At 42.2% G+C, this 24,068-nt stretch overlaps 1 protein-coding gene across 4 annotated transcripts in view; it reads right to left on the minus strand.

Moving 5' to 3' along the window:
• LARGE1 (LARGE xylosyl- and glucuronyltransferase 1) overlaps positions 1 to 24,068 on the minus strand; it is a 657,275-nt gene that overhangs the window by 105,795 nt on the left and 527,412 nt on the right. For all 4 annotated transcript variants that reach the window (XM_054469723.2, XM_054469722.2, XM_054469721.2 and 1 more), the window contains 2 exons: positions 9,368 to 9,480; positions 7,060 to 7,185 (listed from right to left, as the gene is read on the minus strand). In XM_054469723.2, coding sequence (XP_054325698.2) covers positions 7,060 to 7,185; positions 9,368 to 9,480 — 239 coding nt within the window. The remainder of the gene's footprint in view (positions 1 to 7,059; positions 7,186 to 9,367; positions 9,481 to 24,068) is intronic.

The following is a 24,068-nucleotide window of genomic DNA, read 5'->3' on the forward strand; positions in this document are numbered from 1 at the left end:
ATCAGATTTTTAGCCATGGGTATTCTAAGTTTTTATCCACAGCTATTGTTTTGAATTCTTCTTTAAAGGCATTTGCAAGCAAATTTATGGCAGTGACTCTAACAAGTACTCTTAGATATAGGTTAATAAAAAGTTTAAGATCAATGGACTAAATGCAAATGTTTGAGAACTCCAATGAAGAAACATGAATTCATGAAACTACTAATCAAGCTCAAGCAGCACAAAAATAAATTGCATGAGATTAAGTAACCGATAATGTTTTTGACTTTTATTGAAAACACTGTTAGTTCTTCACTTAAATGTTTTGTTTTCCAGATTTAAGGAAATTTTCTTCCCTAAGCTGTCTATAGTGCGCAACAATTCGGTAAACTATATATTTGTGAACAAGGTAGAAGGATTTCCTTTTTCTTCCAATTTTATCTCTCCAAAGTTTGGAGAGATTTTGTGAGTATTCTTATTTTTTATGGTAATGTGGTTATTTGTACAAGTTCAATAACATTTGCTCTCTCTGCTTGCCACAGTGGCTCATGTCTGTAAGACAGGTGGGCAGACCCCTTGAGGCCAGGAGTTTGAGACCAGCCTGGCATACATGGTGAAACTCTGTCTCTCCTAAAAATAAAAAAAAAATTAACTCTCTCTTTATAGCAGGATACAATGGAAACAATTGGTTATATCATCAAGGTTTTGACTGAAATGTCGTATCTGAGAATAAGTATAAACTGCCTGACTTCTAGGGTTTTCAGCCTTAGAGTAGATGAATAAAAATTGTCAATTCCTGGCAGGTCCAGGAACATTAGGACTGTAAGTATAACCTAAAGTCTGTCTTGGGTTATCTTATTAACCTCAAGAAATTTTTATTTTTATTTATGTTTATTATTTATTTATTTATTTTTTTGAGACATGGTTTCTCTCTGTCACCCAGGCTGGAGTGCAGTGGCACAGTCTCAGCTCACTGTAACCTCAGACTCCTGGGGTGAAGCGATTCTCCCACCTCAACCTCCCCAGTAGCTAGAACTACAGCACTTGACACCAGCTTAGCTTCAAAAGGTTTTTAAATCTGAGATTACTATGTGGTCAAATCACTATTCTTGCAGGCAATATTTGATAAAAACTAAATGTATTTTAGAAACAAATTTGTCTTACTCTATTTTTGGAAAAGTCAATATCACCGTAGGAAGAAAAAGTTATGTTTCTTTTTTTTTTTCTTCCGGAGATATTTTAATAAAAATTGGCCATTTCCAAGAAACACTCACTGCATGACCATCAATAAAAAAGAACCACAACAAAACAGAAAATATCCCATATGGCCATGATTTAAAGAAAAAAATGCAGACACGAGTTATGTTTCTAAAGAAAAGCTAGAATACACCTGTTATTAGATGATAGCTGTGTGTACTGTTTTCAAGTTCTTGTTATTTGCCTATAGAGCAATTTGCTATTTGTTATTTGCCTATAGAACTCTTCTAGATTTCTACAATCCTACTGTCTTCTATGCAGTTACCACAAATGGGAATTTCTCTGTTTTGGAAGCCCTATAAGCTGAAACTAGATGAATTTTAAGAAACAAGTCTTGTGCCTGATGTCTGGGCCACACAAAGTTCACCAAACTGTCCCATGCCATTACCGGAGACATTCAAACTGCAAACCAGGATGAGAGTTGATTGTTTTCATGTAGACAGCTTTTTTCAAGATGTCAGAACAAGGCGCTATATCATAATGATATAATAAAGCCTACCTTTTTCACATGGTAGGATAATGGTCATTTTGTTTATTCAATTGGTTGTCTTTAAAGCCTAGGTTTATTGCTCAAAGTCCTTATGCAAACTGTTCTTGTCACATCACTATTAATTTTACTTTGCATTTTCCTCTTTAATTTTGTATCTGTTACTTGTTCAAATTTTTTACAGATATACAAATCCTAACAGTATAATGCTAACCCAGCACTTTGAGACGGTAACATATGCCTATGGAACAGACAAAATTGAACTTAATTACAGACTCCAAGTAGACAGACTAGGAGCACCCCACTTAAACTTCCTTATGGCTCAAATGTGGTTAAAAAGGTTTTGACACTGACTCCTAGCTGCCATTCATTCTCTCCAACGTGAAACAAGACCAGAAACCTGGGAGAGGTCCATCCTGGCACTGAGAGACATGAAAACCTAACTAAAGGATGATTGAACAGTGACACTTTTGGAGAAACATCTTGATCAAAAGGGTGAAATATGAATGTTGCCAAAATAAAAATGGAGTCATTTGTGTTAACAAAACCCTGACAAATAGAACCAGGAAGGCCATGGAAAGAGGCTTTTCATCCACAAGTGTCTGGTAACAAGAATGATTACAAAAGACTCTGTGAAAACCACAATCTTGCACAAATGCCATCGTAAATTTACACACACAGAATAAAAACTTCTGCAGGCACATCTGCCCAGCAACTGCCTGTCCAGTCTTGGACTGGTGTCAACTTTGTTACTGATCCTTTGGCCAAAGATAATTATCTCCGAACAATTATAAAATCCTCTTCATTTTTCCTTTAAAAACTTTTATCTTCCTTTATCTCCCTGGGTATGCACATAGTTTGCTATGGCACGTATATTCCCATTGCAACGCACTATTCCAGAATAAATATAGTTTTCTTTTAGAGAGGATCTCTTTGTTATTAAGGCTGACAATACTTTAGAAGTTTCTTTGCATGTTTGCAGAAAATTCTCTTTGTTATCTTATGCTTGAAAGATTATTCTTCTAGGTGTACAACCTGTTATTGTTTCTTGGCATACTTAAGATATGCCTCACTTCCAATTTTCTCTATTATCTCCTTCTGATAGTCCAATGAGACATATCCCAATTTCTTTGCTTCTTTCTCAGTTTTTCTCTCTCTTTTCATTCTGTGTTGCATTTTGGGTAATTTCTTATATCTCTTCCAGTTCACTAATTCTCTCTTCAGCTGTGTTTAAGCTGCTGCTTAACATATCCATTTAATTTCAATAATTATATCTTTCACTTCTAAAAATACTATTTAATCCAAATAGGGCTATTCATTTTTTGAGAATCTACTATTCCTTCATCCTACTTTCAATATTCATTGTTTATTTCTACATGTAATAAAAATACTTATGTTTTATATCTGGTAAGTCCAATATTTGCAGTCTTTCAGATTTAACCCCAGTCTTCAGTTTTTGCACTTTCTCAGGGTAGCTTACTTCCTTGTGTGTTTTGTGATTCCTAACTGAGAACCTTGCTTTCCTTGTAACTTCCCCTAAAAAATTCTGAAGACTTGTTTTTAAGAATATTCTTCTAGATCAGATTTATGTTAGTTTCTGCCAAGTGCCTGGCAAATTTTTAATTTTTTTCTTTCCATTTTTGCTCCCACACATGTAATTTCAGCCCCCAAAATAATATGGGCATAGGCTTAAAATAAAATCTCAGAGGAAACATTTCTCCCTTATTCTACCTAAAACCAAGGATGAAACAGACAACAACCTCTACTGTCTTCTTGTACACTCTGAGTTTTATTAACTGTTTATCGACTGAGGATAATACTCTTTGTGGATCCTGACTTTATGTGAGGCCTTTATGTGAGGTCTTTCTTCCTGTGGGCCTAAGGTCCTGTGTATAGTATTTCAACAGAATAATTATATGTTTTGCCTGTTGGCCTATTGTCCCTCTGTAACCCATGATAGCATTCGCTTGTTTGAACAATAAATTATACAGTTACCTATTGAGAAAAACCACTGTTTTTCTATACTCTCACACAGAAGACTTCTGATGCCAGATATTGTGGGGTTATTTTCCTACAATGACCAGTTCTTCAACACTAGCTGGGTCCCTATAATTTAATACAACAGTGACACTACCTCCCTGACAAAAGCATCAGACTCCATGGGTTAGTGGCTTAGTCCCACAAGGCTGCCCACTTCAGATGCCAGTTGCAAATCCCAGCCTCCTGTCCTCTGACAGATTTGCTATAAATCAAGGATTCCTATGATCCCCTCCTTGGGTTCCATAATTTACTAGAATGGCTCCTGAAACTCTGGGAAACACATTACCAGCTTATTATCAAGGATGCAACTTGGGAACAGCCAGAGAGAAGAGGTACATAGGGCAAAATATGGGGGTGTGGGGTGAGGGGGTATGGAGCTTCCATGCCCTCTCTGGGCACACCACCCTACAGTAACAATAGTGTTCACCCACCCAGAAGTTCATCAAATCTTGTTATTCAAGAGCATTTAAAGAGCTTGATTTCTAGCACACCCTCCTGCCTTCCCAGAGGTCCATGGAACTTTCAGTGGGGAAGTTCTTTTTTTTTTTTTTTTTGAGTGTTGTAAAGTCTTTATTTTATGAAAGAAGTCACACAGGCAAAGCTTTATATTTGCTGAGTGATTTCTTTTCTTTTTTTTTTTTATTATACTTTAAGTTCTAGGGTACATGTGCACAACGTGCAGGTTTGTTACATATGTATACACATGACATGTTGGTGTGCTGCACCCATTAACTTGTCATTTACATTAGGTATATCTCCTAATGCTATCCCTCCTCTCTCCCCCACCCGATGACAGGCCCCGGTGTGTGATGTTCCCCACCCTGTGTCCAAGTGTTCTCATTGTTCTGCTATAAAGACACATGCACACGTATGTTTATTGTGGCACTATTCACAATAGCAAAGACTTGGAACCAACCCAAATGTCCATCAATGACAGACTGGATTAAGAAAATGTGGCACATATACACCATGGAATACTATGCAGCCATAAAAAAGGATAAGTTCATGTCCTTTGTAGGGACATGGATGAAGCTGGAAACCATCATTCTGAGCAAACTATCGCAAGGACAGAAAACCAAACACCACATGTTCTCACTCACAGGTGGGAATTGATCAATGGGGAAGTTCTAACCCTCTAATCACTTGGTCTTTCCATCCTGAGGCTCTCTAGAGGCCCTACTCTAAGACACCTCATTAGCATAAACTCAGGTATAACCCAAAGGGGCTCATATACATAATAAAAGCTGTTCTTATCACGCAGGAAATTTCAAGGGTTTTAGGACCTCTGTTCCAGGAACCAGGGACAAAGACTAAATAGATTTCTTATAATACCAGGCTCACCTTTAAACCAGGCTCCCTGCCACTAGGGATCATCCCTTCCAAGGGCAAAGGTGACATCCAGTTGCTCTTTGCTTATCTTCTTGGATTCACTCTGTCATTGTTTCTGGCCTTTGCTTTCTTTACTTGCTTTATGAACCGATCAATTATGCTTTCAAAGCATGTAAAACATTTTTTAATCCAGCATTTTTACATATTCTTTACACGGTTGGTTTTATTTTGCCCCCCTCTCCAAACTTTTTAATCCATGATATTTTTGACAATATTCCTCTCTGTTTCTTCTCTTTTCCTTATTTCTAACAAGCACATGATATACAGAAGGAACTGAATAAATGCTGATGGAAGGAATGAATGTTGCAGGAACCTCTGTTTTAAATCCTTTCTAATATTTTGCAATAAATTTCAAATGCAGTTAAAAAAAGTTCTTTCTTTCTAATGCTATAATTTCACTCCTGGAAAGGCAAGCTACAACAATAATGGATGGAAGGGCTTCATGGACAAAACTGTTAATTAAGATATAATTTATATTTATGAAAATTTGAAACCAACTAAGGTCAAGGGAGTGGCTAGGTAACAGACTAACTATTGGATATGATGTTCATTAACACCATGTGGCTCACCCAGAAAATGCTTATGATATGAAACAAATGAAAAGCAGAAAACCACATTTAACATGCATTATGACTATAAATAAGACATAATACCCACATGGGGACATGGATCAGAAGCCAAGTACAAAAGACTAATTTATTAGAAAAGCTAGCTTTGCAATCCTTTTTCCTTTTTAAAACTTGCAATAGATATAAACTTTATATGAAACAAACTCTTTAAGGACGCATGTATCTAATCCTCTGTGATACAACCTGAGAGGCAAAAGCCCTTGCTGTCAGACAGGCCTGTGTTAAAATCTTCGTTCTGTTGAATAGTTGTGGTCAAGTCTTTACTCCTTCCACTGTAGGGAGGGAATTCTGACACACTCCTTAACTCACACTCCCTACTCAAAGTAATCATATGGGCTTAGTCATACAGTTACTTTGGCCAATGAGGGATATTAGCAACAACGACTCAAGGTTTCTTCCCGTGTATTAGGGCTTCCTCTGCCACCTCTGCCTCACCATGAGAAAACACCATACTGGCTTGCTGAGGGGACAGAGGACATACCAGAGGACAGCCAAGTTGCCCCAGTCACCAGCTGTCCCATCTGAAGCTGACCACAGATACTCTGTTAAACCAGTAAAAAAATGAACCATCCAACCAGCCTACAAACTCATCAACTATATAAATGGTTGCTGATTTAGGCCACTATCAGAATAGCTTGTTATGCAGCATTATCTATAGCAGTAGATGACTAATACACCCTGTCTTCTTCCTCTTTCTATAGCCAGGTCCATTCACAGTGTTTGGTACCTAGAGAGTAGTGATGAAGGCTTTTTCTGTCATTGTCCCCCCTCTGTGAGGAAGAATGAGACATTTATGCTTGCATCTCTCCCACTCACCCACCCACACCTGTCATAGCACTTGTCCTTTTTAAAATACTTATACTTCTTTGCACATTTCTCTCCTCCTCCAAGCCATACATGACTTGGAAGCAGGTTAGTTATTCACATCCACATCTACAGCACCTGGCACAGAGTAGGCCCTCAATAAATGTTTTTGCTTGAGTTGAATGAATAGATTTGGGGAGCTGGCATGAACCAAAAGACCCACCAGCAGATGGCAAGAATAATAACCACACAAGCTGGTTCTTACGCCAGGAGGCTTTAGGCTTTCCAGAAAGCCCAAATAAAAGTGGAAAAAAACCAACACCCCACAAAGATGAAAAGCATACTCATTCCGCTCTCCTGTGCCCTTATCTCTATCACCACATTGCACATAAATATCCCAGCCATCCATGCCCCTGGGAGGTCCTCTCAGCCCACCTCACCCTACCTCCGGGGATGTGCATGTGTTGATCCTACCTTTAGATCAGACACGTCTCTGTAGCACTGCTCGGAGCGGGTGTGGTCCGACAGCTGCACATTCCAGAAGCAGGGGAGCTGGTACACAAGGAAGGGGTTTTGTTTGATGACGGCATTGAAAATATCCTGGGGGATGAAAGCCAAAGACACAGTCAAGACAGTCGGATGGTCCAGCTGCCCATTTTGGCTCTCAAGGCACTGCATCCCCTGTGATAGGGCTTCTCTTGAACCTCCTGCTCTGAACACAGGCTGGCTTGCACTGTGGGGCATCTGTCTTGCCTGTTATCTCTAGGAACCAAGCAATAATGTTTGGATAGAGACGAGGGAATGCCCCAGGCTGACTGGAAGCTCCAGAGTCCTGCTGGTCTCATAAGGCCCTATCCAGTGAGCTCACATGTGCAGACATGGGGTGTCTTCCCTACCCTCACTGGCATATGAAAAATGAAGTCTCCTTCCCCTCTGGCCTCCTAGGCAGGAGCCCTGTGTTATCCATCCTGAGCCTCCTGGAGAGGAAACTGCATGATGACAAGTAGCCCCACTCATTCGGGGACCGAGACAAATTACAGATCCTTCCTTTCAGCACACAGGCTTCCTGGGGCCTGTGGTGGACTCAGTGATGGATGCTCCTTGGATCTCTGCAGGCCATGGTGCCCAGGATACGCACTCTCCGTTTCAAAATCCAACCCTGACTTGTCTAGGGAGGTTTTACCTTTTTTGGGCTCTTCTCCAAGCTCTTGCACCAGGCCATACTTATTAACTAGCTGCTGACAGGTGGCGCCGGGAGGTGAATTATGGGCCTTCGTGGCAGAAGATGGCTGAATAAACTATCCTCACTGGACACGGGCACACAATTGCTAGCTTTGGGGGACATGCTCAAGTCACTGTGACCCGAGTTGAAATATGAGGCTGGTGGACGATTTTCCCCTCAGGTTTAAAACAGCTACCTGGGTATTATTTTTTTTCTTAAACTCATTCATTATACTCTATCTCATGTTTGAAAAAGGAAATCAGTTTCTGGCTGCTTGGGAAATACTGAATAATAATACTTTAAAAAATAGTAAAGTAATCATGCAGGGTTTCTTGTTTCCTCCATATTATGAAACTTTGCAGGCATTTGATGAACCAGGAAATTGCACTTTGAACAAAAACATGCAGAGTGAGCTGGCTCTTTGGATGAAAAGGAAAGGGTGAAATGCAGAAAACTCAGAGAAATCATCTTCATGCCTGAAGACAGCTACCAGTGCCACACGAAGATGAAAATTTAAATGAGTGATCCTGGTAGACTCAAAGTCAAAGACTGGAGCCCTCTGCCTTTCCTAGGACATCAAAATGAGGAATGGGTTTTTAAAAAATGAATATTTATTGGTTGGGTGCAGAGACTAATGCCTGTAATCCCAGCACTTTGGGAGGCCGAGGCAGGTGGATCATCTGAGGTCAGGAGTTCAAAACCAGCCTGGCCAATGTGGAGAAACCCCGTCTCCACTAAAAATATAAAAATTAGCCTGGTGTGGTGCCGCACACCTGTAATCCCAGCTACTTGGGAGGCTGAAGCAGGAGAATTGCTTGAACCCAGGAGGTGGAGGTTGCTGTGAGCTGAGACTGCGCCACTGCATTCCAGCCTGGGTGACAGAGCGAGACTCCATATCAAAAATAAAATAAAATAATAAAAATGAATAAAAATGAATATTTGCTAACAGTTTGGTAGAGTTCAAGGAGTTTCTGAGGCTACCTGCATAGCAAGGTGGTTTCCTTGCAGTTTATTCTTTCTATTTAAGTGCATTTCCCTTGAGTAAAGGGACACTAGTACAGCATCTAAGCAAAAGGCTCAGATTAAAGGTTAGACTCAGATTAAAGGCTCAGATTAAAGGTTTGCCAGGGAGGCCAGTGAAACTTTGCCTGGGAAATATGCTGTGGCATTCTGGGGTCCCAGAGAGCAGGCCCTGTGCACTCCACCTGGTGATGAAGAGGGCACCGACATCTACTTAGGAGTCTGTGTCAGTAGACGCTAAGCTCTATGAGGGCAAGTGCTCCATCCTTCGTCTATCTCTGTCATCCTTTTTCTGAACTTGGCTCCTGGTATACATAGTACTCAGTGAAAGTCTGCCGAATGAACAAATGAATGAACAAAGGGAAGGCACTAAGGAGTTGAGCTGTTGTCTTAGACTGGCAAGAATAAGGCAGCTGTATCAGAGCACACAGAGTCACACAATACGTAGAAAACCATTCAGACCGATTTACTTTTACGTTTCTTTGAGAAACAGCACCAGCGCACTCAGGAATAGCTGCACCTTCGAACCTGGCCACTCACCTGGTCAGCTAAGGATGTAGACAGCATGCCCATGAGCTCCCTCTCTGCGGTCAGCCTCCACATCTGCTCCCATTTCATCTTCCGCAGCTTATCCAGAAGTAACAGGATCACCCCTGGGCAACAGCACAGGATAAAAGAGAAAAATCAAAAAATAAAAAAGCTGGAGAGCTAGGCATGCCTACTCACAGCACAGCCACAGTCTCTCGGTCATGATTGTCTTATGCAGACAAGAGGCCTGTGCACTGCTGCAGATGAGTCTTCCCTCTAAAAATTCTTCCAATGAGGCTCCACAGTATGGGGCACCTGTTCTGGAGATGAATACACCTGGGTTCAAGTCTAGGACCTGCCAGTTACTCGACAGGAGACGTGAAACCATCTCTCTGAGACCTCCTTGTTGTATGGAGACTGGTCATACAGGTCTCAAAGGACTGCTGTAAGGAATAAGTGACGAGGGCAGGGAGAGCCTAGCATTGTCTGGTGATGGACAGTGGTAGTGGCCACACAACAATGTGAATGGACTTCATGCCACTCAACTGTATGTTTAAACATGGTTAACACAGTAAATTTATGTTATGTATATTTCACCACAATAATGAAAAAAAAGATTCTAGCTCTGCACTGGATACAGAGCACGTTCCTTACAGACATTAGGTTCTCTCCTGTGTTTTTCCCCAGAGATATGACCACCTACCTAGGTTGAGCTGATAGATGGAATTTGTACGATGTATACCATTTATCCGTACACACAAAAACAGCTCCTCTGTGACTTTATTCTGGGTATGGCTTTGCCAATTTGCTTGATGATTACTGACAAGCCATATGGGCCTGTCTCAGTCTTCCTGATTTCAAGAGGGTCTTTTTGGTCCATCCACGCTGGGTCTTTAAGGTGAGCTCCAGAAGCCTGTGAGCTCATAAGAAACTAATAATAAGAGGTGGTTCCTCTTCCTTGATATCTTTTCTTGGTTACTTTCTGCGGGAGGGACCTGGGTGAATGGAGGGTTGTTTAGGGAGGGAAATTCCCATTGTCTATATCCTTTTGTATTTTTTAAAACACTAAAACAACAGCGGGGTGGGGTGGTGGTTCATGCCTGCAAACCCAGCACTTTGGGAGGGGAGGTGGGTGGATCACCTGAGGTCAGATTAGCCTGGCCAACACGTGAAACCCCGTCTCTACTAAAAATGCAAAATTAGCTGGGTGTGGTGGTGCATGCCTGTGATCCCAGCTACTCGGGAGGCTGAGGCAGGAGAATCGCTTGAACCTGGGAGGTGGAGGTTGCAGTGAGCTGAGATCGTGCCACGGCACTCCAGCCTGGGCGACAGTGCAGGACTCCATCTCAAAAAAAAAAAAAAAAAAAAAAAAAAAAAAGCTAAAACAACTAAACGTATTATTCAGGCAAAAAATAAATACATCAGTTAAAATCTAAAAAAGAAAAATACATTTAGGCTTAGCTGAATGGCTGAGAAGCAACTATCTACCATCAGATCAGTTAGAGCAAGCAGAAAAAGCCCTGAGCACAGAACACAAAAAGCTGAGAGAATTTCCCTGCAGGCCACTGCAGTCAATTTGGTGGGTGGAACCGTAGCACCCAGAGGCCCCCAAATCAATCCTCTTCAGGATGCTTAGCTCAGCAGAATGGTCAGTGGGGAAGACTCAAGGCAGTTGAAAAATGATCTTAGTTGAAACCTAGCACCTGCATTTCCAAGACTCTAGGAAAGAAACTGATTTCCCCAAATCACATACAAATGTCAACTCTAAGCCTCTTTACTTATTCCAGTGGCACATATTTGGAGAAAAGATATATTCACCATTTAGTGAAAGATGTTTGACCAGGTAGAGTTGAAAAAAAAAATAGTATCTATATGGCTATGGGAAGAATGGGCTAATACACAGAGATCTGAACTTGTAAGTCTGAAGGACAAATTAGATCTGCTGCGTAGGTCCTTTGTGCTTTGTTAGGTTTTTTGCACATCACATATCATTTCCCCTAATGCTCCCTGAGATCTTTACAAGATAGATTTTGTTATCCTTATTTTACAGGTGAGGAAACTGAGGGGCTAAATCGGACACTTGTCAATTCACAGTTCAAAAGTAGCTATGTCAGATTCAAACTCAGACCTGCGTGATTCCAAGGCCAGTGCTTCTTCCACTCAACCACATAGACTAGAGCCCCAGCAATGTCACTTTGGACCCATGGGACTCAGGTCAAGACCTGTCTTTTGTTGACTCTCAGTTTCTATGAGTGTTAAATGAGAAAAATGCTACTTGCCCTGCACAGCTCAGAAAACTGTTGAGCACTCAGCGTTCTGGGGGTAAAAAACGGCCAGATTTGTAGCATTTGTCAGTTGCCAAGGTGTAAACACTCCGATCATGGCTAATTTCAAGCTAGCAATGTCATGTCACTGAATATGGAGTTGGGGAGGAAGGTACACAGTGGAAATTATTCACCATAAATGTATTACCTGATTGTTTTACTCAGATAAACAATGTGGGGGGTTGGGTGGTAGAAAGAAAAGAAACATTTACAAAGTTACAAACCAAGAGAATATAGTGATGTAAGTCACTGGTGACTGATTTAAGAAAATATATTCCAGTCAAAAATATGAATGAAGCCAGGCATGGTGGCTCACACCTGTGACTCCAGCACTTTGGGAGGCCAAGGTGGGCGGATCACTTGAGGTCAGGAATTCAAGACCAGCCTGGCCAACATGGTGAAACCCCGTCTCTACTAAAAATACAAAAAAATTAGCTAGGCATTGTGGTGTGTGCTTGTAATCCCAGCTACTCAGGAGGCTGAGGCAGGAGAATTGCTTGAACCCAGGAGGCAGAGGTTGCAGTGAGGCGAGATTATGCCACTGTACTCCAGTCTAGGTAACAGAGCAAGACTCCATCTCAAAAAAAAAAAAGGGTGGGCAGGCGTGGTGGCTCACGCCTGTAATCCCAGCACTTTGGGAGGCCAAGGTGCACAGATCATTTGAAGTCAGGAGTCCAAGACCAGCCCCGCCAACATGGTAAAACCCCATCTCTACTAAAAATACAAAAAAACTAGCCGGGTGTGGTGGTGCACGCCTATAGTCCCAGCTACTCCTGAGGCTGAGGCACAAGAACAGCTTGAACCCAGGAGACGGAGGATGCAGTGAGCTGAGATTGCACCACTGTCCTCCAGTGGGGGTAACAGAGTGAGACTCTGTCTCAAAAAAAAAAAAAAAAAAAAAAAGAAAAAGAAAGAAAGAAAGAAAGAGAATTTCATTAATTTTATTACAAAAATGAATTATAATTAGGTTGGATAGATGCTCCAATGTATTAAAAAAATGAGGGGGGATGGTGGGAAGCTAAAAACAATGATGAAATACATTAATGCACATTTTTGAAGCCTCTAGAGAGGTCCAGGATAAATCTATGAGTTTCTGGTGACCAAGCTGAGAAGTGATGCTTTTAAATGGTGTGAGACTTGGCGAGTCCTAAGTGGCATATGTGATTTGCCAGGTTGCCTGAAAAGTCGGAATGTCTAAAACAGATGACTAAATGCAGAAATGCAGGATCATTCTCCCTGTTAGCCAGTCTTTTCTTCTGTGTGACTTTGATTTTTAAAATTATGAACTATTTCAAAACAATATAAAAGCACACAAACTAATATATTTAGTTGTGGGTGAATACCCACCACCTAGATATAATGGATGTTATAATACATTGCCACATTTACTGTTAAAAAATTAAAGCATTACAGATAAATCTAAAGTTCATCTCATCCTACCTCCTCTCTTCCTCAAAGGCAGGCAGTATTCCGAGGGGTCTGTGTTTTATTTCTAGGCTTGTTTTCATATTTTTATCCTCTATGCACATAATAACAACACATGGTATTTTTAGTGTGTTTTGGATTGCGTATTTCCTATTCTAACTTGCCTTTTCACCCACTGTTATGTCTTGAAGATTTAACTATGTTAGTATTTCCTATCTAGTTTAGTCACTGTAATCACATCATCCATTTTATGCATATACCACAATTTATTTATCCATTCCCCTACTGAAGGACATTTTGGTTGTTTACTATGCTTTTGCCATTATAAACAATGTTGCAATAAATATCCTAATCTTGATTCATGTCTCGAGAGCTTAGCTAGGGTACAGCTTCCGAAGTTGGACCGGGATTGCTGTGTTGAAGGCACTCCTTGCCTTGAAACATCTTCAACTACTCCATCTTCCTTTTCTCTTACAGTCAGCCATTACTGAGTCCACAGATTCTAAATTTAAAACGCCTTTTACATTTCTTTTATTCATTCATTCAACAGTCATTTATTGAGTAGCTACTATGTGTGAATTCATAGAAATAGACTTGTACTTATTTTGCTTCCCTACTTTCACCAATCTCATGGGCTTTTTAAATTTTTTTATTTTTTTAGACAGAGTCTTGCTCTGCCGCCCAGGCTGGAGTGCAATGGCATGATCTTGGCTCACTGTAACCTCTGCCTCCTAGGTTCAAGCAATTCTCCTGCCTCAGCCTCCCAAGTAACTGGGACTACAAGCACACACCACCATGCCCGGCTAATTTTTTGTATTTTTAGTAGAGACGGGGTTTCACCATGTTGGCCAGGCTGGTCTCAAACTCCTGACCTCAGGTGATCCACCCACCTCGGCCTCCCAAAATGCTGGGATTACAGGTGTTAGCTACCGTGCCTGGCCAATCTCATGGGCTTTATTCAACATATTAACTCAGGATATTTACCAGAGGTGTAACATTCATTCTTTGCCAGGCCCTTTTGTGGAAACACACATAAGACACGTACATCATTAGGATTCAATGTGATGACTGCAAACACTGAGATCATGCAGTGCTTATGAAGACAGCTCATAGGAGGGAGGCCTGGATGGCCTGGGCTAGGACTTGGTCAGGCAGTTGGGGAAGCTGTCTGAGGAAACACCACGGACAAAGGCACGGAGGCAGGAGGTGCATGACAAGATTGGGCTACGCAAGAACTAGAGTGTATCGTGGCCAGATGGTTTCAATAGCAGGCTTAGGCAAATGCCAGGACAGAAGCCTGAACACATGAACAGGCAATAAATCAGGAAGAGCCTCGTATCTATGCAACACAGGTGCATTCCAACCATGTTTATGCCATTTCCTACAGAGAAAATGCTATTCTTAAAACCCACTGGGAGTTAAGCTGCTTATGGCTGGAAAGGCTGATCCAAGGGTTTCAGAGGCCCCAGGCCCTACCAAAGTATCCCCACGGCTGAGGAGATGATTTTGTTGGCACTTGTCACCCATGTGTGACACAGTGGTTGGGAAGTCCCACTGAGGACAACTGAAAGCCAGACAAGGATGTGGGGCAACAGAGTGACTGCCAACAGAATCTGTTTTAGAAAAGCCAAACTAGCTGGGCGCGGTGGCTCACGCCTGTAATCCCAGCACTTTGGGAGGCTGAGGCCGGCGGATCACCTGAGGTCAGGAGTTTGAGACCAGCCTGGCCAACATGGAGAAACACTGTCTCTACTAAAAATATAAAAATGAGCCGGGCATGGTGGTGTGTGCCTATAGTCCCAGTTACTTGGGAGGCTGAGGCAGGAGAATCACTTGAACCTGGGAGGCAGAGGTTGCAGTGAGCCGAGATTGCACCACTGCACTCCAGCCAGGGTGACAGAGTGAGACTCAGTCTCAAAAACCAACCAAACAAACAAACAAACAAAACAAACAAACAAAAAAACCAAGCTAAAATGTTGCTGTCATTTATCCCGTCATTTCACAAGATTAAAGGCCTCCAGTATTTCAGGGTGGTCTTCAGAACAAGCTATAACCCCTTGGTTGTGGCCAGACCATCTGGTTCTCGCCATAATTTAATTTTCTTTTCTTTCATCAGACCACTTCTTCCAGGAAAACTGGCACAATGGCACTCTGCCATAAAACAACCGCAACCTCTGCCTCTGTGAACTTGATGAGCTGATTCTCAGGCTGCTTTTCTCTTTGGAATTCCAGAAAGTTTACTAAATATACCACTCTCTGTACCCTGATTCAACCAAGAATCAGAATCCAAAGCAAACAAAAACATTCATGAGCAAACATGTCACAAAGCTTATCAATTTCACTCTCAGCTTCCTGAGCCTCCTCTAATCTCACAACATTCTTAGAAAGGGGGCTGGTTAGACCTTACTGCTGAGTTTGCATCGATGTGCGAACCGAGGTGCTGAGGACGGAGGTGATGTTTCCAGTGTCACAGTGCTGGCAAATGCTTCCTACTGCCCTGTTTATCTTAGAACATTACAACTAATAAAGACCCTGTGCTTACTGTGCCAGCAGAGCCCACGGGTGGCTCTTCTTTGTACCTAGATATTTTTAAAGACCATGCTTCCTCTTAAACATGAATGTCACATGTGTGCTCGGCTGACATAGGCTCATGTGGGCTCCTGGGAATCAGGGCTCCCAGACACCACAGCTGGGCCATAGGCAAGCTGCTCTTGGCATGCCAAACCAGAGGGGACTCTGTCTGCTTTTGTTGTATGTGTGTTTTTTTTTTGAGACAGAGTCTTACTCTGTTGCCCAGGCTGGAGTGCAGTGAGTGGCACGATCTCAGCTCCCTGCAACCTCCGCCCCCCAGGTTTAAGCCATTCGTGTGCCTCAGCCTCCTGAGTAACTAGGACCACAGGTGTGTGCCACCATGCCTGGCTAATGTTTTTTGTATTTTTAAGAGAGAAGGGGTTTCACCATGTTAGCCAGGCTGGTCTCGAACTCCTGAACTCAAGTGATCCGCCCACCTCGGCCTCCCAAAGTGCTGGGAACACAGGCGTAAGCCACCGCGCCCAGCTGGCTCTGTCTACTTTTAATCATAGGTCTTGCATTCAGAAGTCATTTCGTCTATGATTCATTTCAAAATTTTTTTATTTGAGCACCTGCTTTGGTTCTATTCATTAGTTAACTGGGGACTTGGAAGTTTTTAAAACACAGTCCTTGTTCTCAGGGAGCAAGGCCTGATAGGGAAGGGAGACAGGTAATCACAAAAACGCAAAGCACTGTGATAAATAGGAGGTGGGGAAGAACTATGGGAGCTGGGGTACAGGTAAACTGACTGTGTCTCAGGGGAAGCATTAGGGGAAGGGCATCTTGAAATGAATGATGTCTATACTGAAACTTAAGGATAAAAAAGGTTATATAAGTGAGAGGCAGGAAGAACAAAGGTCAAACTAGACAGCTTTCTCTCTCTAGGACAGTGATTTCAAAGGAATGGGTTGCTGAATATCTAGCAGGTAGCAAATACTGTCCACCACATTTGAACTGCAGACCTCAAAAGGTAATGACCCATGTCCCCCTCTTCTCCCAAAAAAGAAAATTTTAGAAACGCTGCATTAAGTTGTCTAGCATGGGTGAAAACATTTGTCTTGGCTCATAAATCTATAATTAACCACAGGTTATTTCTTTTCTTTTTCGTTTTCTTTTTTTTGAGATGGAGTCTTGCACTGTTGCTCAGGCAGGAGTGCAATGGCGTGATCTCGGCTCACTGCAGCCTCTGCCTCCCGGGTTCTAGAGATTCTCCTGCCTCAGCCTCCCGAGTAGCTGGGATTATAGGTGTCCACCACCACATCCAGCTAATTTTTTGTATTTTTAGTAGAGACAGGGTTTCACTATGTTGGCCAGGCTGCTCTCGAACTCCTGACCTCATGATCCACCCGCCTCGGCCTCCCGAAGTGTTGCGATTACAGGCGTGAGCCACCGTGCCCAGCCTACCACAGGTTATTCCTATAACCGATATCCTCACATCCTCAGAGTGACACAGCAGAATGAATTCTGGGAACACAAGCTTCTTCTTTTTTTTTTTTTTTTTTTTTTTTTTGTAGCTATCCCAGAAGGGGAAGGAAAAAGAAAAAACTGCAGTGGACTTGGAAAACACACTCTTGGCTCTGAGTCCTGATATCACTGCTTAATATCAACATGATTCTTGAAAAAAGTCACTGTGTTTCTAAACCTCAGATCCTTATTTGTAATATAGTGACAACCCCACATTAACTCCAAGGTGATTATGAGGAACAAAAAAGAAAATGGGGGCCAGGTGTGGTGGCTCACGCCTGTGATCCCAGCACTTTGGGAGGCGGAGGAGGGTGGATCACCTGAGGTCAGGAGTTCGAGACCAGCCTGGCCAATATGGCAAAACCCCGTTTCTACTAAAAATACAAAAATTAGCTGGACATGGTGGTGGGTGCCTGTAATCACAGTTACTTAGGAGGCTGAGGCAGAAGAATTGCTTGAACCCGGGAGGTGGATGTTGTGGTGAGCCGAGATCGCCCCATTGTACTCCAGCCTGGATGACACAGCGAGAATCTGTCTTAAAAACAACAACAACAACAACAAAAACAAGAAAAATGGCATCTTTAAAGTATCTGGTACAGCGGAAGTGTATCCATCAGTGCTGTAGTGGGAATTATTAATGGATAATTAATGCCCACACCTAGTAAATCATTTTTCTCTGTAATCCACTGATTATTCAAATAATCTTCAAAATTCCCATGAGTGTGAAATGTTCTGGACAACTTGAAATATTTGCAATTTTGCAAACATTTCCAGGCCCATAGCCTTCTCAGTGTTCTGAAAATAGTTGGCTTATAGTGTCACAGCCTGCATGCTTAGGAGATCTCTTGAGATTATTCCAAGTGGCAGCTAAGAGATACATCCACAGGAAGAAAACAAATAATAAAGGAAAGAAAATCCACTGTATGGAAAATTATGAGCTTAAATTGTATTCTTAAGCAGCTAATGAGTCTGTTTAGGATGTTAAATATAATCATCATATTGATATGAGCTTATAAGAGAATCTGCCAGTTTCTTCAAAGGTTAGGAGTTTGCACTCAGGTCATAAAAGACTTCAGAAATAACATATCCAAGAGAAACAGAACTCTGTTTATTGACCTTGCTCCTATGGGGCTGCGGAAATATCCCAATTAATGGCTGTGCAGTGCTTTCAAAATATGAAGTGGTACATAAAAGCTTAATAAATGACAGTTACAGAAACTATACATTTCCTCATTAAGGTGTCTAATTATCCCTCACTGAACTTGCATAATTCCCACTGGATTTAATATAAATTATGTGCATGCGTGCCAAGTAGAAAGAGGATTTTTAAGTGAATATTGCTTCAAGTTATGAAAATGGATCCATTTGAAACTGTAGCCTTTTAAGCTGAAACAGCACGGATTTGGCTTTGGAACGCATGCCCCAAATCAGACTTTTGACCCTGCTTTTCTGCTGTCAGGAGGAAGTGGTGCCAAAAAGCTTGACTTTGGCCTTTGCCTGGCATTCGCTGCTGCCTGATCCGCCCATTCCCATCCTTGTCGTCGGGGTCTGGGAGCTTGGAGCAAGCCCCTTGCCCCTGAGTGCTCTGCACAGAGGCAACGTGCCTTAAATTTGACAAGGACTGTCAAGGGAGCTGGCTGGGATGCATGTGACCCGCAGCGCTTTACCTACAGCTGTTGTGCTGGGAGCACAGAGACCAATGCTAAATAAATAAATGAATAAATTAATTAAAAATCAAAGGATTCTCTCATGAACATTTGGTCAAGTAGTAGGGCTTTTCATCTGTGGATCAGAGGGCAATGTTTTCTTTTTGGCAACAGCTCAGTAATCAAGATGGCAAGGAAAGAAAAGTAGGTATCTGTGCAGAGAGGAAAGTGAGAATAATGCTTTTTTATGAGCTAGACGTTATTTTTTGCCAGTGCAACTGCAAAAAAAAAAAAAAAGAGAAGCAAAAAAGGGTGACAATGATGATAATACCTACTATTTATCAAGCAAGTGCTGTATACTAGAGAGAAGAGAGAAGGAACTTAACTTAGATGACCTCTGAATTTTTTTTTTTTTTTTTTTTTTGAGACAGAGTCTCACTCTGTCACCCAGGCACAATCTCGGCTCACTGCAACCTCTGCCTCCCGGGTTCAAGCGATTCTTCTGCCTCAGCCTCCTGAGTAGCTGGGACTACAGGCGTGCGCCACCACACCCAGCTAATTCTTTTATTTTTAGTAGAGACAGGGTTTCACCATGTTGGCCAGGCTGGTCTCGGACTCCTGACCTCATAATTCGCCTGCCTCGGCCTCCCAAAGTCCTGGGATTACAGGTGTGAGCCACCACACCCAGCCAGATGACCTCTGATTCTCATGACAAACTTGCAAAGTAGATGGAAGTATCTCTATGTTACAGATGAAGAAACTAAAGCTTCCATATAGCTAATGTGTAGTAAAATTAATTTCACTCTTTGATTTGTGGTCTCAACCATACCATGTTGCCTCCTGGGAGTGTGTATGTGTGTGTGTGTGTGTCTATCTACATGCTCATAACTAAATACGGTGAGGCTTTGCTGAATCAGGGGTCTAAAGCCAAAACAAAAGAGTAGCTCCTGGAGGAGCAGTAAGTAACTGAAGGACTTTGAGAAGACCACAGGCCATAACCAGACTGCCTCTGTGAAAACCTGAGAGGATCCCAATCATTATAAAAGGCTGGGAAAGGGCTGGGCATGGTGGCTCACGCCTGTAATCCCAGCACTTTGGGAGGCCAAGGCTGGTGGATCACGAGGTCAGGAGATCGAGACCATCCTGGCTAACACACGGTGAAACCCTGTCTCTACTAAAAATACAAAAAAATTAGCCAGGCGTGGTGGCGAGCCCCTGTAGTCCCAGCTACTTGGGAGGCTGAGGCGGGAGAATGGTGTGAACCCGGGAGGCGGAGCTTGCAGTGGGCCGAGATCGTGCCACTGCACTCCAGCCTGGGTGACACAGCAAGACTCTGTCTCAAAAAAAAAAAAAAAAAAAATGCCAGGAAAATTAGGGCTTCCCAGAGGATAGTCCTGTGTGAAAAGGAAGCTGTAGGTCTAGGGTAGGGCCTGATCCAAGATTAGTGATAGTGGGTAACTGGATGGAGCCAAGAAATATTCAACTCAGGACACTGTGTCAGAGCTAACTTATGTCAACTTTGCCTCCTGCATGTTAGGGACATTCCCTTCTTTCTGCATCTGAAACTACCCAAGTAACTTCATAGCATGTACAGGACTACTTGCAGGCAAGAACTCTTTAAAACTTTTTCAGCAAAGGGGAATGCCTTAAGCTTGCATTATGAAAACTAACTGTTTAAGAGAAGGTTCTGCCACTATTCCCTCCCTGGCCTGTTTTCATTCTTTAGCCCAGCTACAAGAATGTAGCTAGAATTGGGTTGGTCAATTCAGACCACATACTTCCTTGGCTCAGGAGGAGAAAGTAGGGACCAAAGTGCCTGGATGACTCCTTTCAATGAGGTTCAGAGCAAGTTTCAGATGAAACCTTTTATTCCTAAACTCAGAGCTTCTCACAGTGTATGATGTAGCATTCTGTAGGATGCTGGTAAATGTTGTGGAAGCAGGGCTAAATAAATTAAATAAGTGTAGGAGATGATTGATTAGGGTTAAATAAAGTTAAATAGGTTTTGATATATCAGTGTGCACAGTGAATCTCAAAGGTGGTTATGGCTTCCAACATTGTCAGAACGATTTGACCCTTTTCCCCCAGGAATCTAATAGGATATTGCTTGTCCCTTCATTTTGAGTCCTCACTGGCTTCGGTCTGCACTTCCTCAGCTCTCCACCTCTAATGCAGGAGCCACTATATGAAAATGAAGATTTGCTCCTTAGTCATTCAGTGGTTTTTGAGGCTTTGCTGGTTTGAACCAGTGAAATCCTATGGACCCAGTGCAACTGCTCAGCAGGAGGCTCTGGGCAGCACGCAGACTCTCATCTCAGAAATGCTGATGAAAATCACCCTCGCAATCGCAACCTTCCTCCCTTCTGCTTTGAAGCACTAGAGTTCTCTTCTTATTCATAATCCAAAAGAAAGTAAGTTTATTAAAAACCACTTAATTTAAAATCCCCTGCTGATTTTACCTGGGACTCACTTTTGATCATATAAATGAAAAGGTTCTGTAATCCAGCTTTTGCTTTTTAAATTATTTCTTCCTGAAAGCTTTTTGAGAGAGAAAGACAGAGTGAGAGACAGAGAGTGAGAGTGACACAGAGAAAGAGAGAGAGAGAGATAGGGAAGGAGGGAGGGGTGGGAGAGAAAGTGGAAATCCTTCCATCTCAAACCTTCCCTAACTTGGCTGGGTTTTTCTCAAGTGTGAATGGAATGGAGTGTGGTCATTCACTCACTCATTCATTCAATAAATATAAATTTTAGCAACACAGAGACAAAGAACACAGTCGTCCCTGCTCGAGAGCTTGGAGGTGTTATGGGTAAATAGAGGTATGTTCTAGGCAGACAAGGTGGGCTCCCAAAGGAGCGTGTGGTTGGATCTCATGTTGTGGGAAGTGGTTCTTTTAGACAACAACACTTCACCCTTCCTCTTTATCTCACTGGACAGAAATCATTTGGCCAAGGTTGTGATAGAACTAAGAACACAAAGGGTTTGGTGGCTGGCAAATACTTTCAACAAAAACTTGCAGAGTACTTCTGTTTTTTGCTTTTATAAGCAAACTTTTTATTAGAGTGGAATGTACATTCAGAAAAGTGCATAGATCATAACCGTACAGCTTGATGAATTTTCATGAATTGAATAACTAGAACCCAGACCAAGAAACAGAATATCACTAGACCAGAATCCCCCTTACATTCAAAAACCTACCCACTATCTTGCCATCATCTCACCTTTTTTCTTTTTTTGAGAAGGAGTTTCGCTGTTGTTGCCCAGGCTGAAGTACGATGGCGCGATCTCTTTTCACTGCAATCTCTGCCTCCTGGGTTCAAGCAATTCTCCTACCTCAGCCTCCCGAGTAGCTGGGATAACAGGCATGTGCCACTATGCCCAGCTAATTTTGTATTTTTAGTAGAGACGGGGTTTCTCCATGTTGGTCAGGCTGGTCTCGAACTCCCGACCTAAGGTGATCCCACCGCCTCGGCCTCCCAAAGTGCTGGGATTACAGGCATGAGCCACTGTGCCCGCCCTCATCTCGCCTTCTTACACAATAGCATAGTTTTATCCATTTCTGAGCTTTATATGCTTTGAATCATACAGTATGTGCCCTTTGTATGAATAATACGTTTGTGAAATCCATCCATCCCATGCATGCCGTTGTCGTTTGTTCATCTTAATGTCGTTTGTTCATCGTTTGTTGTCGTTTGTTCATCTTAATGCTGTGTAATAATCTATGACATGAATATCTTACTCTACCCATTATGTCATTGACGGACATTTCGGCTGTTATAAACATTCTTGAACATGTCTTTTGACGGCATGTGTATGTATTTCTGTCGAGTACATACCTCCAAGTGGAATTTCCAGGTCACTGAGTGTGCATGTGCTCGGGTTAAGTAGATATTGCAAAGTGGTTCCAATTGCTCCACAGTCCCGCTAAAAACTGGCATTGTCTCAATTTTTGCATTTTAGGCATTCGGGTAGGTCTACACTTTGTATAGTGGTATAGCAGTATGGATTTTAATTTGCATTTTTTAATGACTAATGAGGCTCATAGTCTTTTTATATGTTAATTGCCCATTTTGTCCTCTTTTGGGAACTGCCTGCTCTTTTGCTCATTTTTCTATTGGGTTGTCTGCCCTTTTTCTTACTGGTTTGGACGAGTTCTTCATATACTTTTCTTCCCATTTTTAAAGTAAAGGAATGTGGGTCCCGAAGCTGACTGGAAATGAGTGAATTTCTGGCTTTGTGTGTCCAGCTATGCACCAACAGAGACCCCCTTCTCAAAGCTGGCGGGGCATTCATGGGTGGGTGATGCGTGCTGCCTACTTTGCTAGTCTTTTCTGGAATCTATATTAAGCTAGAAAAAAAAAAAAAAAACCTCAAAGAAGGTTATCAAATTCATGCCCCGTTTCTATCCCCAATGGCTTCAGGAAACTGAGGCTCAGAAAGGCTATGTGGCTGGTCAAAGCAAAACAACTAATACGAAGTTAAAAAAAAAAAAGGTCAAGGATCTAAGTCCCTGAGACTCCCCCCACCTTTCCTCCTGAGCTATTTCTGACTCCTCCAACTCTCTGCTTCTCTATAATCAATCTGTTTAAGCTCATCTCAGCTTTCCTTAGTCCGTTTAGACTCACTTGCCAAACTCACTTGCCAAACTGGTCAACCCTGCAGATCTAAGGAGATTCCACAGATAGTTCCTTTTGACCACAGAGTGCTTTGCAAATATAAAGTTGAGGAAAAGTGTTCTTATGGGTTGAATTATGTCCTTTCCAAAAGGTATGTTCAAGTCCTGACTCCCAATACCTATGCATGTGACCCTTTTCTTGGAAAATGTCTTTGCAGTTGTAATCAAGTCAACATGAGGTCACAGTGGATTAGAGTAGACTCCAATCCAATAGCTAGTGTCCTTATAAGAAGAGATAGAGACAGACACAAAAGGAAGAGGGCCGACAGAGGCAGGGGTTGAAGATATGCCCTAAGGAATGCCTGGTGCTACCAGAGCTGGAAGAGGCAAGGAAGAATCAGAAGAATTTTCCACTAGAGGCTTCAGAAAGAGCGTGGTTTGGCTAACACCTTCATGTGGACTTCTAGCCTCCAGGACTGTGGAAGAGTAAACTTCTGCTTTTTAAAAAAAATTTTATTTTAAGTTCTGGGATACATGTGTAGAACATGCAGGTTTGTTACATAGATATACCTGTGGCATGGTGGTTTGCTGCACCTATCAACCCATCATCTAGGTTTTAAGCCCTTCATGCATTAGGTATTTGTCCTAATTCTCTCTCTCCCCTTCCCCA

Source organism: Pongo pygmaeus, chromosome 23, assembly GCF_028885625.2.
Source record: "Pongo pygmaeus isolate AG05252 chromosome 23, NHGRI_mPonPyg2-v2.0_pri, whole genome shotgun sequence".
NCBI lineage: Eukaryota > Metazoa > Chordata > Mammalia > Primates > Hominidae > Pongo > Pongo pygmaeus.